At 50.5% G+C, this 15,141-nt stretch overlaps 1 protein-coding gene across 5 annotated transcripts in view; it reads left to right on the top strand.

The window, feature by feature from the left end:
- Positions 1-15,141, top strand: part of kcnh2b (potassium voltage-gated channel, subfamily H (eag-related), member 2b) — a 94,867-nt gene that overhangs the window by 43,288 nt on the left and 36,438 nt on the right. For 4 of the 5 annotated variants that reach the window (XM_057013114.1, XM_057013112.1, XM_057013113.1 and 1 more), the window contains exons 3-6: positions 4,023-4,178; positions 4,376-4,589; positions 4,677-5,020; positions 5,092-5,303. In XM_057013114.1, coding sequence (XP_056869094.1) covers positions 4,023-4,178; positions 4,376-4,589; positions 4,677-5,020; positions 5,092-5,303 — 926 coding nt within the window. The remainder of the gene's footprint in view (positions 1-4,022; positions 4,179-4,375; positions 4,590-4,676; positions 5,021-5,091; positions 5,304-15,141) is intronic. The other variant, XM_057013115.1, reaches the window with a different exon arrangement.

Below are 15,141 nucleotides of genomic sequence, written 5' to 3'. Positions count from 1 at the left end.
ACAATACAGGAGAGTAAAGTCAACCTATAGGACACTTCAGGAGTTCAGGAGAATCCCTCATTTTCCTCCCACCTCCCACCAGTCACTAACTCCTCCCACCAGTCACTAACTCCTCCCACCAGTCACCAGCTCCTCCCACCAGTTACTAACTCCTCCCATCAGTCACAAGCTCCTCCCACCAGTCACTAACTCCTCCCACCAGTCACCAGCTCCTCCCACTAACCCCCAGCTCCTCCCACCAGTCACCAGCTCCTCTTACCAATGCCCTGCTCCCCCCCACCAGTCCCCAGCCCCTCCCACCAGTCCCCAGCCCCTCCCACCAGTCCCAGCTCCTCCCACTAACCCCCAGCTCCTCCCACCAGTCCCAGCTCCTCCCACCAGTTACACCAGCTCTTCAGTTTGCTGCCCTCAGAGAAAAGGTCTGGGCTCGAGCCACCAGACTGTTAAATTTGCTTTGTTGTTAACCAGGCTGTAAGGATGCTGGACTCTGTCCCTGGCAGAGGGGACCCTGATATGGAGTCTTGAAGGCCTACACGTGTCCCTCTCATGGACACGTGTAAAGAACTGTCTCCAACCATGTCACTGCTGCAATGTCTCATGTCACTTTAAATAAATGTCACTATAAAATACCGTAATGTTTGCACTACCCGCTACGCGAAGGCTGTTCTTGTTAGCTACCTCTCCTTGCTGCCCCTGTTTATGTTTCTCGACCTGATAGAAATGCCTCTGTATGTCATGAATAATGGAGAATTGACAAATAGAATCCTTCAATCTTACCGGATATTGATTCCAGCCTCGACCTGGACACACAGGAGAGGGAGAACGAAAAGCTGGAGGTGTAATGAAGGAAGGGAAAATCACTGGAAGAGGAAAACAATGGTGAGGCAGAGCAAAACAATGGAAGGGCGTCAGGATGAGCGAATGCTCTGGGTTCCATCACACAGCTCATAAACCCGGCTCTCTCGACATGTTCCACCAACAGGAGGAGGAAACCTATTTTATTAGTCCTGGAGAAAGGGAAAATCATTTCAATCACACGCTTTAGTGTATATAAAAATGTCCCAGCACCACCTGCTGCGACCAGCCCGGCTTTCCAAGGTCCCATAATAAACCCAAAACTCGTTTCTGTTCACCCCCCTGGATTTTTCTCTGCTAAATATTTGCTTGAGTTCTAAAAGGTGACATTTAAAGACTCTCGGAAGACGAGTTCTCAACAAAACCTTCTGATTCCTTTTTAATGTAACATTTAGTGAAATTAGTCGTTTGTTGGAGTCACTTGTCAGCCAATAGCCCCTCCGGAACAGCATTCCCGTTGTTAGGAGCTGCCCTCGTCACCAGCGGGAGCGCCGAGCCCATCAGGGGATTATTCAGAATTCCCTCTCACTCAAACATGTGAGAAGCTCCATTTGCCTCAGAAGTCGGACCTGGGAACGATATCCCAGTGTTCCATTGACGGCGACTGCCACAAACGTGTTTCTTGTCCAAATCTAAGAACTTCTGGACAAACGTTGCGTCCTGCAGCTTCAAGCACGGTGGAGGACGAGGAAGAGGAAGGGGAACTCTTCCTCTTCCATGTGGGGGAAGAGGAAGGGGAAAAAGGAGGAACGTGGCCTCGCTGTTACAAACGCTGCAGAAGGCGACGCTGTTTCCCACTTTGGAAAACAAATGGAATATCTGGAGCATCGCCTCAAACAACTGAAACACTCACAGATTCCAGGGGAATGCGCACGCCTGAAACCCTCTCGTGCACACGTTTCCATCGTGCTTCACTGGTGTTTGTGAGGGTGTGTCAGTCTTTGAGTGGTGTGTATGTCAGTGTTTCTCACACACACACACACACACATGCACACACACACACATGCACACACACACACACACACACACACACACGTGGTAAATTTCTTCTGGTGATAGTTGAGATGTGCTGATGAGAAAGGAATCTTCGTAGACACCGTCTTGGTTATCATAGATGTTTATTGGAGAGAACAGTCAGGCATCAGTCTGTCCGAGGGAGGTTTCGTGGTCCCGATGGTGAAGATGGTGAAGTGCTTTGTTCGAGAGACCCTCATATATGGTCAAGTAAACACATTCCTTTCTTGTGACCTCGTGACACAGTATAACCAACCATATGGTATAGGGTCCAGTCTGAGGGCCCAGGGCCCGTGGACCCCTGGACTCCTTCACAGAAAAACACAGGTGACGGGACGCAGATGGAACATGTTGAGATGGGACAAGTTAAGATCTTACAGAGGTAAAGGCCTGCTGAGGATCAATACACAGGCTTCAGATAATACACACACACACACACACACACACACACACACACACACGCGCGCATCAGTGGGGATGAAGCTTGGCGTCTTTATTGCTTAATTAGACTGATCTGGCATTTTTCCAATGATTTCTAATAACTTACTTTATTCATTTTGTCAGAAAATGAAAAGCAATAAAACAAAAGGTATATTTTTAATATGATGACAGCTGTGTTGTCATTCACTGCCATCCCATCTCACTTCCATCACAGCCTCTGGGATGTTACTCTGCTATATTTCTATATGCAGGTATGCACGGTATGCATGTATGTATGTGCACATACAGCGTGCACAGCTGCAGCGACCAACATTCACAATAGTTGTTGTGGCCTGCCACCTAGCGGTTGCCTGGCAACACTGTTATTTACATGTACACATTGACTCGGAGTCAATCTAATGGGAACATTTACACTAAAAGTTACAGGTATCGTTGACTTGTGTGAAATATTCTCAGAAGGAACTTGAGTCTGATGGTTGGTAACCAGTTTTAACTAGTAAGCTTCGGATTTCTGCCATGAACTCAGGGTGTGTTACTACACAGCACACACACACACACACACTCATATATGAATACAAAACATTTCATTTACACAGTAGTTGATTCTAACATAACAGCCAGATCAATGGGGCTGAAGTTAAATCCCCATCATTTTAATCCTCTGTGTGTGTGTGTGTGTGTGTGTGTGTGTGTGTGGTGTGTGTGGTGTGTGTGTGTGTGTGTGTCTGTGTCCACATCTGCTCTGTGAAATATGTATTAGATCACACAGAAACAGGACACACTGCATCCACCATTGGTGTGTGTGTGTTGTGTGTGTGTGTGTGTTGTGGGGGACCGTTTGTATCAGCCAGTAAATCTCTTTATTTAATGGTCAGTTTTTAATTCTTCATTGTTCTTTACATTACGGCACACAGCAGCGAAACTGGTCATTTTTTATACTTATTGAGTCTCATCTCAGTAAAAGACCACTGAAATAGGAGAGCTGTGAGGCTACGTGCTGCTAGCATTCACACACATAACTATTTAAACACACACACACACACACACACACACACACACACACACACACACCACACACACCACACACACACACATTCAGCGGGCTTCATGTGGCCAGATGGTGTAATCCTCTGGTTTCCCCGTGTTTCTCTTTTCCCCATCCTGTGTCGGGATTATGCTGCTGTCCAATCGGAGTTCAGCGCTCTCCTGCCATCATGTAAGATGAATGACATTCAGGACGGGTGTGAGACGGGTGTGCACGAAGACAACCTGCATTTTAGGTTGCAGAAACAAGTGTTCAGAGAAGCCGAAGCAGCTGGTTGCCTTTTGTGGATCTGGTCACTGCTCGTCGAGGTCTCGGTGAGATGCATGCTGGGAAGCAGAAATGGTTGTGTTAAAGGTTTCAGTAATGATAGAAGTTGTCGTTTAACCACCCCGTAAGGTGGTTTGGTCTCTCGGAGGCGTGTTTGTGCTTAGTTAGATTAAAAACTCCAGATGTTTTGTGGTTGTTTCGGTGGGATGGAGCTCATTTGGGAGGATGGAAGCTTCCCAATATTCCTTCTGTGGGTCAGACGCTCTGTCATGTATGTGGGATGACGGTCATGTGACCGAGCTCTGGGATCATTTGGTGCGCGTCTGTCGGGCTCTCAACACCACCAAGTTCTACGAGTCTGAAAGTAACTCGTGGTTTCCTGTGTCCGTCTCTCTTCCAGGTCACTGTTTCCTGTCGATGGTGGATGTGGTGCCGGTGAAGAATGAGGAGGGCCTGGTGATCATGTTCATCCTCAACTTTGAGGTCATGACAGAGGGGACAGGACAGGACCACAAAGAGGAGCTCAACCACCGCCTGCCCACCTGGCTCGTCACAGGTAGAAACTGAGGGGCCCCGCCCACAAAGGCGCTATATACATTTAAACAGTATATACATTTAAACTCTGTACACATTTAAACGTCTGACTGTTCCTTCGAGGGGGGGTGAGAACAGAATGATGAGTAGAAACATTGAACGTCAGACCCCAGAGAGTCCCACGGTCTGCGTGACCCTGCTTGTCGTCGGTCTCTCCAGGTCGTCCAAGAGGTTTTAAGCTCCGCCTTCCGCTGCTGCGCTCGTTGTCCAACAGCAAAGCGTCTCTGGATGACACCGAAGCAGGTTACATCCCCACCGCCACGCCGCTGCCGTTAAACTGCGATCAGCACAGCCACGAGTTGTTGGGCCTGGGGGAGTTTGTGGCCCTGCCTACGTTACCAGCGGACCATCCTGAGCAGCTCCCTGTGAGCAGGTAAGACCACCGTGGGTCTAAAACAGAGCTTTTGAATGCTAAACGTTCCAAAATGGTGGTGGTTGATGTAGGTCGAACACACGACAGGTCAGGTGTGCAGCTTTGGCCTGAGGACTGCCAGGAGGACCAGTGTAGGTTACTGAACTCCAGTCCTGCTCTACCACCCCCTCCTCATCCTGCACTTCCAACCCCACACAGGACTCACCTGGTGGGCGCCTACACCCAGTCTTCACCCTGCGTCGTACCGCAGCACCGTCTCAGCCTCAATCGAGACGGTTCGGGCTCCAACTGCTCCCTGTCTCACAGCCGATCGCGGGAGAGCTTCCACAGCATGCGGCGAGCCTCCTCAGTGGATGAGATCGAGGCCATGAGGCCGGACTGGGGCCGGAAGAGCAGGAGAACGAGCATCCGACAGGGCAGCAGCAGCACAGGTGAGCTCAGATGTTTGGGAGGGAAGTCGGACTTGTGTGGCTAAAATAATCTGGTCTCCTGTTCCCCACAGGAGCTGTGAACAGCAAAACCAATATTTTGAACTCCACCTCAGACTCTGACCTGATGCGCTACCGAACCATCTCGAAAATCCCTCAGATTACGTTAAACTTTGTGGATTTTAAGCCAGACCCACTGATCGCTCTTCCCACTGGGGAGATGGACATCATCGCACCGTGCAAGCTCATGGACAGGACTCACCATGTGACAGAGAAGGTTACTCAGGTAGGAGCTCTTTCTGTGCTGTTGCTGTGGGAGGAAGGAAGGAAGGAAGGAAGGAAGGAAGGAAGGAGGGAGGGAGGAAGAGCCCTTTTGAGGACACTGCAGTGTCACCTGGTGGGATAGAGAACGATGAAAAAGGCTCAGTAAAAGAGAACAATAGGACTTTCTTAAATGATGACAGTGCGGTTTACAAAATCAATGAAGCTCAAATCAGCTGAACGAGATCGGAGCCGTTTTCTGAAGACCAGAACCTCAGTGAGACCTTCACAACCTGAAGTCTGTGACCAGGGTTAGGTTAGGTTAGGTTAGGTTAGGTTAGGTTAGGTTAGGTTAGGTTAGGTTAGGTTAGGTTAGGGTAGGTTAGGTTAGGTTAGGTTAGGTTAGGTTAGGTTAGGTTAGGTTAGGTTAGGTTAGGTTAGGTTAGGTTAGGTTAGGTTAGGTTAGGTTAGGTTAGGTTGGTTAGGTTAGGTTAGGTTAGGTTAGGTTCGGTTAGGTTAGGTTAGTTAGGTTAGGTTAGGTTCGGTTAGGTTAGGTTAGGTTAGGTTAGGTTAGGTTAGGTTAGGGAGGAAGGTGGAGCCGACGGAGAAGAAGCCGTGAAATAAGGGAGATGCACTTTTCAGGGGACGTATGGGACATGTCGTTCTGGAAACGTTCTGCTTTTCTCAGGTGGTGGTTGAGTAGCAGCACCTAAAGCTCCTGAAGGCGTTCCGTTAGTAACGAGCAGTAAGAACGCTGCTGAGCTGTTGGTGTTAACGCAGCACCTGGAGCTGGACACATGTGGCTGCAGGTTGTGGCTGCAGGTTCGAAGGCTCGATGTTCGTTTAATCCTCCACGTTGGAGGTCACCGTGTGAACCCACATCTTCATGAAAGACTCCTGACCTGCGGCTCTGCAGTTGCAGCTCCTCCACCTGAAGGTGGCAGCGTTACATTAGATGGTGTCTCCAGGTGGAGGAGATGAAAGGCCCGACGGCCTGGCGCACGTGCACGTTTCCCTCTGCTGACACGTTTCACGTAGAACATCCGACTTTACCGCTTGAATAATAGATGTAATAGTGCACTAATTTATTCAGCATTATTATTAACCACCCCCCACCCACACTCTGACCCCCCCACACCTCCTGAGCCTCCTGAGCTCTGCAGGCTTCTCAGTGTCTGATGCGTTTTGCTGCTCTGCTGTGCTACACCTGCACCGCTCTAGGACCTGATGGAACACGTGGGAGCAGCAACACCTGCAGCCCTCTGGCCTCCCCTGCCCCCCGCCCCCCCATCACTCAGCAGGGTTAGGGTTAGGACCTTTTTCCACATATATTTTCCTTAAAATGTTTAATTTTTGAGGATCAAAGGCCACAAATGTACATTTGACCTATTTCACACAGCAATAAATAAGAAATATTAAAGGTTTTTCAGTTTTAGTCCAAGAAACCCTTTTCTCTGAGAGGGGGGTATGAATAGACTTTCTATTTAAATTATTGTAGTCCCTTAATCTTATAAATTTAAATGATTAATTTAAGGGATTTTTGCAGCTTTGGATACGATAGAAGTGAAAGAAGTTTCTGTTTGGTGATTTCTTCTGACAGTTTGACGACTAAAGAGGCTTAAAGAGGCTTAAAGTTGGTGTTTAAGCTAAAGTGCAAATATAACAGACGTAACAGCAAAGCAAATAAATTACTTTGATATTTTGGAGAACAACATGTCGTTACTTTAATGAACTTATGTCGTAAATATGCCTGCCAAGAATTTAACACATGAAATGTGTGTCGGGATGGTAGCTACATTAGATAATGGAGTCAGCTCATCAGCAGATTTATGACCAGGAATTGTTGATTCCCATGAAGTCGGAACGGTCGGCCCCTAAAAATGCTGGAAAGCTCTCTGGTTGGTGGGGGGGCACCACCACCAGTTATTGCTTCCAAAATGGGTCAACGTTTAATTTATGGCTGCTGTCAATAGACAATAAAGAAATGCTTTTGGAGTCACATTATTGTTATATTAGAGAATAAAACCCCATTTTAGGGTGAATTAATGAGGTCATTCCAAAGGTTTATTCATTTATTGAGCATTTATGGATCATCTTTGACAGATTTGTAGTCAAAGCAGGGTAGAATGGGGGGGGTAGGGGGGGCAAAAGCAGGTCCCAGATCTGCAGGGTGGATACCAGACCAATGATGGAGGGGGGGGGGGACCAATCAATGGCTGCTTACTGTTGAGACCTTGAGTCTTCTGAGTCAATTACCTGTGACGATGATGATGAAGGAGCCAGGCAGGGAGGAAGGCTGGCCGTGCCGGACCGCTGTGATGGATGGGGCCGGGGGCCCAGAACTGGGTCACAGAGCAGGACAGGAGAGGGTGGGGAGCAGTGAGGCAGGGGGAACAACAGAGATTATGGTCTGTAGACAGGACAGAGATGCTGGGGGGGGGGGGGGGTACGGGGGGGCGACACTCGGTCCTTCATGTGATGGTTGACAGGTGGACGTTTAAGGGTTGGGGTTGTCTCACATCTGCAGTTTATCCTTGAGCTCACATTTATGACCATCAGCACTCCACCCAGAGGTTGTGAGCACGACTCCGGGGATTTTTATCAGATACGGAACACGAAAATTTACCAAAACTGTAACAGAAAAAAACGTTTAAAGACAAATTGTGGAGTACCAGGTGCTCAAAATGTGGAGCAAAAATATGAATGGATGCACATTAATGAGCTCTGCATCCTGCGTATTTTATCGGCTGCCTGAACCGTCTGACATCCAGAACCAGGTGGACTTCATGAGGCGGTCCAGAACCCACTTCTGGACCTGATTCATCACAAGAGGAGAGTCAGGTGGTGGAAAAATGGGCTCATCTTGGGGAGCAGTGGAGTGGACAGGGAGAGCAGACAAGTGCTCTGTCTCTGACACACACACACACACACACACACACACACACACACACACACACACACACACAGTCCCATTATTAAAGAGGTTTAATTATTCTGTGAGGCCACGCTTGCTCTAAGCTGGAATTTCTCTTTTCAGCTTCAGAAACACCTTAGCAGAACCTTCTGTGTCACCCACGAGGTCAACAATCACGAAGTCGGGAGGGAATCGATAAGTGTTGCGACACGTTTCCGCTCTTCTTGTGGTCTCACAACACAAAAGTCTCCAGAGATCCGCTCAGTGTCAACGCGGCCCCGCTTGTTATCCGTGACCGTGATGCAGCAGCACAGACACACAACTGGAGCTGTGACCTCTTAAAGCGCCTCACACAGCAGCACAGACACACAACTGGAGCTGTGACCTCTTAAGCGGCTCACACACAGCACAGACACACAACTGGAGCTGTGACCCATTAAAGCGAGTCACCCCAGCAGCACAGACACACAACTAGAGCTGTGACCCATTAAAGCGCCTCACACACCAGCACAGACACACAACTGGAGCTGTGACCCATTAAAGCGCCTCACCCCAGCAGCACAGACACACAACTGGAGCTGTGACCTCTTAAAGCGCCTCACACAGCAGCACAGACACACAACTGGAGCTGTGACCCATTAAAGCGCCTCACACAGCAGCACAGACACACAACTGGAGCTGTGACCTCTTAAAGCGCCTCACACAGCAGCACAGACACACAACTGGAGCTGTGACCCCTTAAAGCGCCTCACACAGCAGCACAGACACACAACTGGAGTTGTGACCCATTAAAGCGAGTCACCCCAGCAGCACAGACACACAACTGGAGCTGTGACCTCTTAAAGCGCCTCACACAGCAGCACAGACACACAACTGGAGCTGTGACCCCTTAAAGCGCCTCACACAGCAGCACAGACACACAACTGGAGCTGTGACCCATTAAAGCGCCTCACCCCAGCAGCACAGACACACAACTGGAGCTGTGACCCATTAAAGCGCCTCACCCCAGCAGCACAGACACACAACTGGAGCTGTGACCTCTTAAAGCGCCTCACACAGCAGCACAGACACACAACTGGAGCTGTGACCTCTTAAAGCGCCTCACACAGCAGCACAGACACACAACTGGAGCTGTGACCCATTAAAGCGAGTCACCCCAGCAGCACAGACACACAACTGGAGCTGTGACCCCTTAAAGCGCCTCACACAGCAGCACAGACACACAACTGGAGCTGTGACCCATTAAAGCGCCTCACACACAGCACAGACACACAACTGGAGCTGTGACCTCTTAAAGCGCCTCACACAGCAGCACAGACACACAACTGGAGCTGTGACCCATTAAAGCGCCGCACACACAGCAGCACAGACACACAACTGGAGCTGTGACCCCTTAAAGCGGCTCACACAGCAGCACAGACACACAACTGGAGCTGTGACCTCTTAAAGCGCCTCACACAGCAGCACAGACACACAACTGGAGCTGTGACCTCTTAAAGCGCCTCACACAGCAGCACAGACACACAACTGGAGCTGTGACCCATTAAAGCGCCGCACACACAGCAGCACAGACACACAACTGGAGCTGTGACCTCTTAAAGCGGCTCACACAGCAGCACAGACACACAACTGGAGCTGTGACCTCTTAAAGCGGCTCACACAGCAGCACAGACACACAACTGGAGCTGTGACCTCTTAAAGCGCCTCACAGCAGCACAGACACACAACTGGAGCTGTGACCCCTTAAAGCGCTGCACACACAGCAGCACAGAAACACAACTGGAGCTGTGACCTCTTAAAGCGCCTCTCACACAGCAGCACAGACACACAACTGGAGCTGTGACCCATTAAAGCGCCGCACACAGCAGCACAGACACACAACTGGAGCTGTGACCCCTTAAAGCACCGCACACACAGCAGCACAGACACACAACTGGAGCTGTGACCCCTTAAAGCGACTCACACCGCAGCACAGACACACAACTGGAGCTGTGACCCCTTAAAGCGCCTCACACAGCAGCACAGACACACAACTGGAGCTGTGACCTCTTAAAGCGGCTCACACAGCAGCACAGACACACAACTGGAGCTGTGACCTCTTAAAGCGGCTCACACAGCAGCACAGACACACAACTGGAGCTGTGACCTCTTAAAGCGGCTCACACAGCAGCACAGACACACAACTGGAGCTGTGACCTCTTAAAGCGCGCCCACACAGCAGCACAGACACACAACTGGAGCTGTGACCCCTTAAAGCGCCGCACACACAGAGCACAGACACACAACTGGAGCTGTGACTCTCTAAAGCGGCTCACACAGCAGCACAGACCCACACACTGGAGCTGTGACCTCTTAAAGCGCCGCACACAGCAGCACGACACACAACTGGAGCTGTGACCTCTTAAAGCGCTCACACAGCAGCACAGACACACAACTGGAGCTGTGACCTCTTAAAGCGGCTCACACAGCAGCACAGAACACACAACTGGAGCTGTGACCCATAAAGCGCGGCACACACAGCAGCCACAGACACACAACTGGAGCTGTGACCCCTTAAAGCGCGGCGCACACAGCAGCACAGACACACAACTGGAGCTGTGACCTCTTAAAGCGCCTCACACAGCAGCACAACACACAACTGGAGCTGTGACCTCTTAAAGCGGCACACACAGCAGCACAGACACACAACTGGAGCTGTGACCTCTTAAAGTGGCTCACACAGCAGCACAGACACACAACTGGAGCTGTGACCCCTTAAAGCGCCGCACACAGCGGAACATCAGCACACTTGTTTGGGAGCGGTTCTGTTCCCGACCCGTTTCCAGCCCGAGGAGAAACGGTTTCAAACCTCATCTTTGTTTTGCGTGAAGGGGCTGATTTAGCAAAATGTTTGTGGCCAACAGCATTTTCAGGTTCTCTAAATCCACATTGTGCTTTTGTGAAGTTTGGAGGTTGTGATTGGATCCAGCAGGTTCGTCACCACTCTGGCAGCCCTGCATCAGAGCCACAGGTCTCCAACCCTAACCAGGTCATGCAGGGAGGGATGTGGCAACTGGAATTGAACCTACAACCTTCTAACTGTGAAGCCATTGAGCTGCAACGCAGTGACCAGTTTTGTTCTGGGTTGATGAGGAAGAGAGCAGAGAAGCCACACCGATGAGAGCAGATATGAGGAGAGTCCTCAGCCGTGAGGACCTGAGATGGTGCTGAGATGGTGCTGGGATGGACCTGAGATGGACCTGAGATGGTGCTGAGATGGACCTGAGATGGACCTGAGATGGTGCTGAGATGGACCTGAGATAGTGCTGAGATGGTGCTGAGATGGTGCTGGGATGGACCTGAGATGGACCTGAGATGGTGCTGAGATGGTGCTGAGATGGACCTGAGATGGACCTGAGATGGACCTGAGATGGTGCTGAGATGGTGCTGAGATGGACCTGAGATGGACCTGAGATGGTGCTGAGATGGTGCTGGGATCGACCTGAGATGGACCTGAGATGGTGCTGAGATGGTGCTGAGATGGACCTGAGATGGACCTGAGATGGTGCTGAGATGGTGCTGAGATGGTGCTGAGATGGACCTGAGATGGACCTGAGATGGACCTGAGATGGTGCTGAGATGGTGCTGAGATGGTGCTGAGATGGACCTGAGATGGACCTGAGATGGTGCTGAGATGGTGCTGAGATGGTGCTGGGATCGACCTGAGATGGACCTGAGATGGTGCTGGGATGGTGCTGAGATGGTGCTGGGATCGACCTGAGATGGACCTGAGATGGTGCTGGGATGGTGCTGAGATGGTGCTGAGATGGACCTGAGATGGTGCTGAGATGGTGCTGAGTGAGATGTGCTGAGATGGACCTGAGATGGACCTGAGATGGTGCTGAGATGGTGCTGAGATGGTGCTGGGATGGACCTGAGATGGACCTGAGATGGTGCTGGGATGGTGCTGAGATGGTGCTGAGATGGACCTGAGATGGACCTGAGATGGACCTGAGATGGTGCTGAGATGGACCTGAGATGGTGCTGGGATGGTGCTGAGATGGTGCTGAGATGGACCTGAGATGGTGCTGGGATGGTGCTGAGATGGACCTGAGATGGTGCTGGGATGGTGCTGAGATGGTGCTGAGATGGTGCTGGGATGGTGCTGAGATGGTGCTGAGATGGTGCTGAGATGGTGCTGGGATGGACCTGAGCTGGACCTGAGATGGTGCTGAGATGGTGCTGAGATGGTGCTGAGATGGTGCTGAGATGGTGCTGGGATGGACCTGAGATGGACCTGAGATGGTGCTGGATGGTGCTGAGATGGTGCTGAGATGGTGCTGAGATGGACCTGAGATGGTGCTGGGATGGACCTGAGATGGTGCTGAGATGGTGCTGGAGGATGCTGGACCTGAGCTGGACCTGAGATGGTGCTGGGATGGTGCTGAGATGGTGCTGGGATGGTGCTGAGATGGCGCTGAGATGGTGCTGAGATGGTGCTGAGATGGACCTGAGATGGACCTGAGATGGTGCTGGGATGGTGCTAAGATGGTGCTGAGATGGTGCTGGGATGGTGCTGAGATGGTGCTGAGATGGTGCTGGGATGGTGCTGAGATGGTGCTGAGATGGACCTGAGCTGGACCTGAGATGGACCTGAGATGGTGCTGGGATGGCGCTGAGATGGTGCTGAGATGGACCTGAGATGGACCTGAGATGGTGCTGGGATGGTGCTGAGATGGTGCTGAGATGGTGCTGGGATGGTGCTGAGATGGTGCTGAGATGGTGCTGGGATGGTGCTGAGATGGTGCTGAGATGGACCTGAGCTGGACCTGAGCTGGACCTGAGATGGTTGGGTTGTGTCACACAGCATTTCAAAGGCTCATGCAAATGATAAGGATCGATCCGGTTTTACAGATCCATGGGTTTTTTAGTTGATACTCTTGTGTTGTCTGAGTCCTTTAGACACCATGTTTGTCGGATCAAGTTTCTGCGAGTGTTATCGCTGATTCATTCCCAGGTTCTCACAGTTTGCGGGGCCATTACATGACCCGGTTCACAAATGTTCTGGTGCCAAGAGTGAAACACAGGTGTGTCACATATCTGGTGATTTATGGATGCCCGATTGGCAAAGATCTGAAAGAAAAACTGACTTCAGCTCCCATTCTGGGGGGGCTTCCAATTGAAATTTTCAACTTGGAAATTCTGACCCAGGAGTACAGATAGAACGGAGCATAAACCTGCCCCTAGAGAGGGTTCCCACCAGTGATCTTGGCACGGCAACTTAAGCGACACAGGGCAACAGGAAAGGCCCAAACCTCCACCAATGACAAAGGTCTACAGGTACCCACCTCCCCACGCACGTAGACCCCCGGCCCAGGGGAAGCCCCCTGGCCAAGCCGGGTCAGGCTGGCCCGGCTGGCCAGAAACACCAGCTCCCAGAGACGCAGGCAAACAAAGAGCAGCCAGTTACATCCATGTGAGTGAAACTCCGAGATGAAGGTTGTTGGAAACAGTCTAGAAGTTCCAGGAATGTCGTCGTTGCAGCGCTCACAGATGCCAGAAACGCAGGCTTAAGGTGCGAATGACAGGAACAATTGTGCGTTCGCAACAGAGGGAAAGAGGGACAAAATGGAGGTGAAAATACAAACAAAGTTGTCTGGAATTGAACCCCTAAAGGGCTGGGTTAAGGTCACGCAGGATTACATCATCACATCTGTTGTCTGCTCGTGCACGCACGAGTGCATTTGTGTATGAGAGAAATAACCAGGCCACGATGGTCCAAATATGTGTAGTCTTACAGTTGTAGGGTTAGGGCTAGGGCTAGGGCTAACCCTGCCCTCATCACTACTGCCCCTGAATATCACCCACAGTGGGGGCATTTTTGGACGGGACTTTCTCTCTTTTTGATCAGCTTTGACCTCTGAATGCTTGCTAACAGATGCTAACTGCATGGTTAGCATGGTCCAGCCTTCAACATGCTTCCATAACAAGGTGACCAGTCAACCTCTGTTCTGATAACTATTCTCAGATATGACACAAGTTAGGAGGAGAAAGAGGAATACATGCAATTATCAAGACTGATGGATGGGTGGGTGGATAATTAGTAGGTGGGTGGATACTAGAGAACAAGGGATGCTAAACTAGCAGCTAATAGCAGTAGTGAGTGAGGCCAACCTCACATTGGGGCCGTGTGTCAGAAGTTACACAACAACCCTTTTATCTTCTCACAGACTCAGCACGCTCGTATCCATGTTGCCTTGTATCCTTGTGGCCTTGTCTCCTTGTTGCCTTGTCTCCTTGCGTCTCTTTCAGTTGATTTGTTTCCTATTTGTTTCACTGCTGTGTTGTTCTTTCGCTTCCTTTTTGATATTTTATTCTCCTTTGTCTGTTTGTAGTTTTTGCGAACTACCTCCTGGTCCATTGTCCTGGAGCTCTGCACCGGGGCAACAGCGTTACTCATGGGGGGGTCGGTGTGTGTGTGTGTGTGGAGGGGGGGGGGGTAATCATGACTCTCCTCTCTGAATCTTTGTTCGCACCCCTCAGCACTGTGCATGTGTGCCATCGTCCTGTAGTCAACCGTACCTTGCTCATCTTGCCTTCAGCTGTGCCTAACCTCCACCTGCCCTTGGTCTCCCTCCCTTGAGGGAATCAGGCGCCCCGCTGCTCAGAGTCACGTTGTTTTTGCCTTTTGCCACCCTGTGGTCTCGTGGTGTTGGAGGGATTATGTTGGGATTGAATGCAGGAACGTCAGCTGTGTCGACCGGTCGAGTCCAATCCAGTCGACACCTGAGATGTTGCACGTGTTGTGTTAACGTTAATTTAACGCCGGTTGTTGACTGAATATTTGGTCATTCCAGTGATTTCCTGGATCATTTGGATCAGAAGGAAGTTTGTTGGAAGCTGCATCAAGTTGTCTGATTCTCCGTATTAAAAAGAAACAGGTGACGTTCGTCCACCTTTCGTTGGCACC

Source organism: Takifugu flavidus, chromosome 17 (assembly GCF_003711565.1).
Source record: "Takifugu flavidus isolate HTHZ2018 chromosome 17, ASM371156v2, whole genome shotgun sequence".
NCBI lineage: Eukaryota > Metazoa > Chordata > Actinopteri > Tetraodontiformes > Tetraodontidae > Takifugu > Takifugu flavidus.
This window is presented reverse-complemented; position numbering and strand designations above follow the sequence as displayed.